Here is a 1454-nt window from a genome sequence, read left to right as displayed (position 1 = left end):
AATTTCAAACCTGTAGTACAGCAGAAAATATATGTAAGCTCAACTTTATGCTAGTTAGGCAAACACACCCAAAAAATACATTTACCTGCCCACTGGTATTCCATCCAGCGCCAAAGAGTCGTCCCTGAGCTGTCAACAGAAAGGTGTGACCTCCCCCACCAACTGCTGTACATATTGAAGGTTCACTTATGTTGTCTGGTAGGTCATCTACTCGTGTAGGCTGAGTCACCTATGGAAAATGCATAAATGTGATTATGGCTCAATGAAATATGATTTTCTTCTGTGATCATTATTCAATAAGAAAAAGAAACAGCAAATCAAAAGGAGTGATAAGTAATAAATAAAATTTAGTATAAAAAAATCTTTAAAATTCTGTTTCATTACTGATGATATAATAAAATCCTATAGTTTCTTTACATACCTGCTCACTGACATAGCCCAGGCCTAACTGCCCGTGGCTATTGGCTCCCCATGCATACAAGGCTGTCATGTTCACGCACCACAACTCATCTGTACAATAAAAAAATCACAAATAAAAGAGGAGGCAATGCTGTATATACATAATAAGCCAATAAGTGCCTCCAATAATTAAGTCCCTATCAGTACTGGTTTCTTGATATACAAGCTTCATGATCACTTAAAATCCTTGTTAAAAATTGTAGTACACAAAGCAAAACCTATAACTATGTGACAAAACATTTTAATTCTTTGTGATAGCTGCTAAAACTTTCGTGATTTAAGAATGATACTAGCAGAGGTTGTCAAGGCATGACTGACAATTTTGTTGTGGCCTGGATGGTTCAAGGGAGTGGTGTGCTATTTCTTTATTATTTTAATGGTAATATTTACTGTTTTCTCATTGTAATTACAATAATTACTATAATTACCCCTTGCAAACTAAACATGATTAGTTTAAAATGGCAGAGAAGGCACAATAAATATATTCAAAATAGAAAGGCTCCTCATTTATATTGCTTATACAGAGCACTGCCATCAATTACACCTCTAATTACATTTCTGCAGAGGGAAAAACAAACCTCAACTGGCATGAATGCATTTGTATAGATGGCTGCAATTTGATCAGAAAAACAGCTCCCAAGCAATACAATTCTTGCTCCTTGCCTCTGCTCCTGCAAATGCTGAAAATAAAGTCCTTCCTTTCTACTAATCTTTTCTGTCCAGGGATCCTTTTACAGAGTGAGATACTTCCCAGCTGTGAAGGGAACTGTGATAAAAATCCCTGCCTAAAGCAGCACTGAGCGATACCCACTTTACAAATAAAGTTTGTCAAAAATAGCAATAATGGATGAAATCAACAAGAAACTTTGCTTTGCACAGTATTTGCTCCCTCCTAACTTTAGTTTTTATTAGTCCATAATTATATTTCGTACATTATTGATTACACTAATAGCGGAAAATGCTATTGCAAAGAATATTGTTGGATTTTCTATTTC

At 35.4% G+C, this 1454-nt stretch overlaps 1 protein-coding gene across 1 annotated transcript in view; it reads right to left on the bottom strand.

Moving 5' to 3' along the window:
- Positions 1–510, bottom strand: part of LOC113817519 (secretion-regulating guanine nucleotide exchange factor) — a gene marked incomplete at its 5' end in the record, with an annotated part of 21999 nt that extends 21489 nt beyond the window's left edge. The window contains 2 exon segments of the mRNA XM_070114120.1: positions 86–229; positions 422–510. Coding sequence (XP_069970221.1) covers positions 86–229; positions 422–490 — 213 coding nt within the window.
- Positions 511–1454: the final 944 nt, after the last annotated feature.

This window comes from Penaeus vannamei, chromosome 35 (genome assembly GCF_042767895.1).
Source record: "Penaeus vannamei isolate JL-2024 chromosome 35, ASM4276789v1, whole genome shotgun sequence".
In the NCBI taxonomy this organism is placed as follows: domain Eukaryota; kingdom Metazoa; phylum Arthropoda; class Malacostraca; order Decapoda; family Penaeidae; genus Penaeus; species Penaeus vannamei.
The sequence above is the reverse complement of the archived record's forward strand: the minus strand, read 5'-3'. Positions and strand labels throughout refer to the sequence as shown.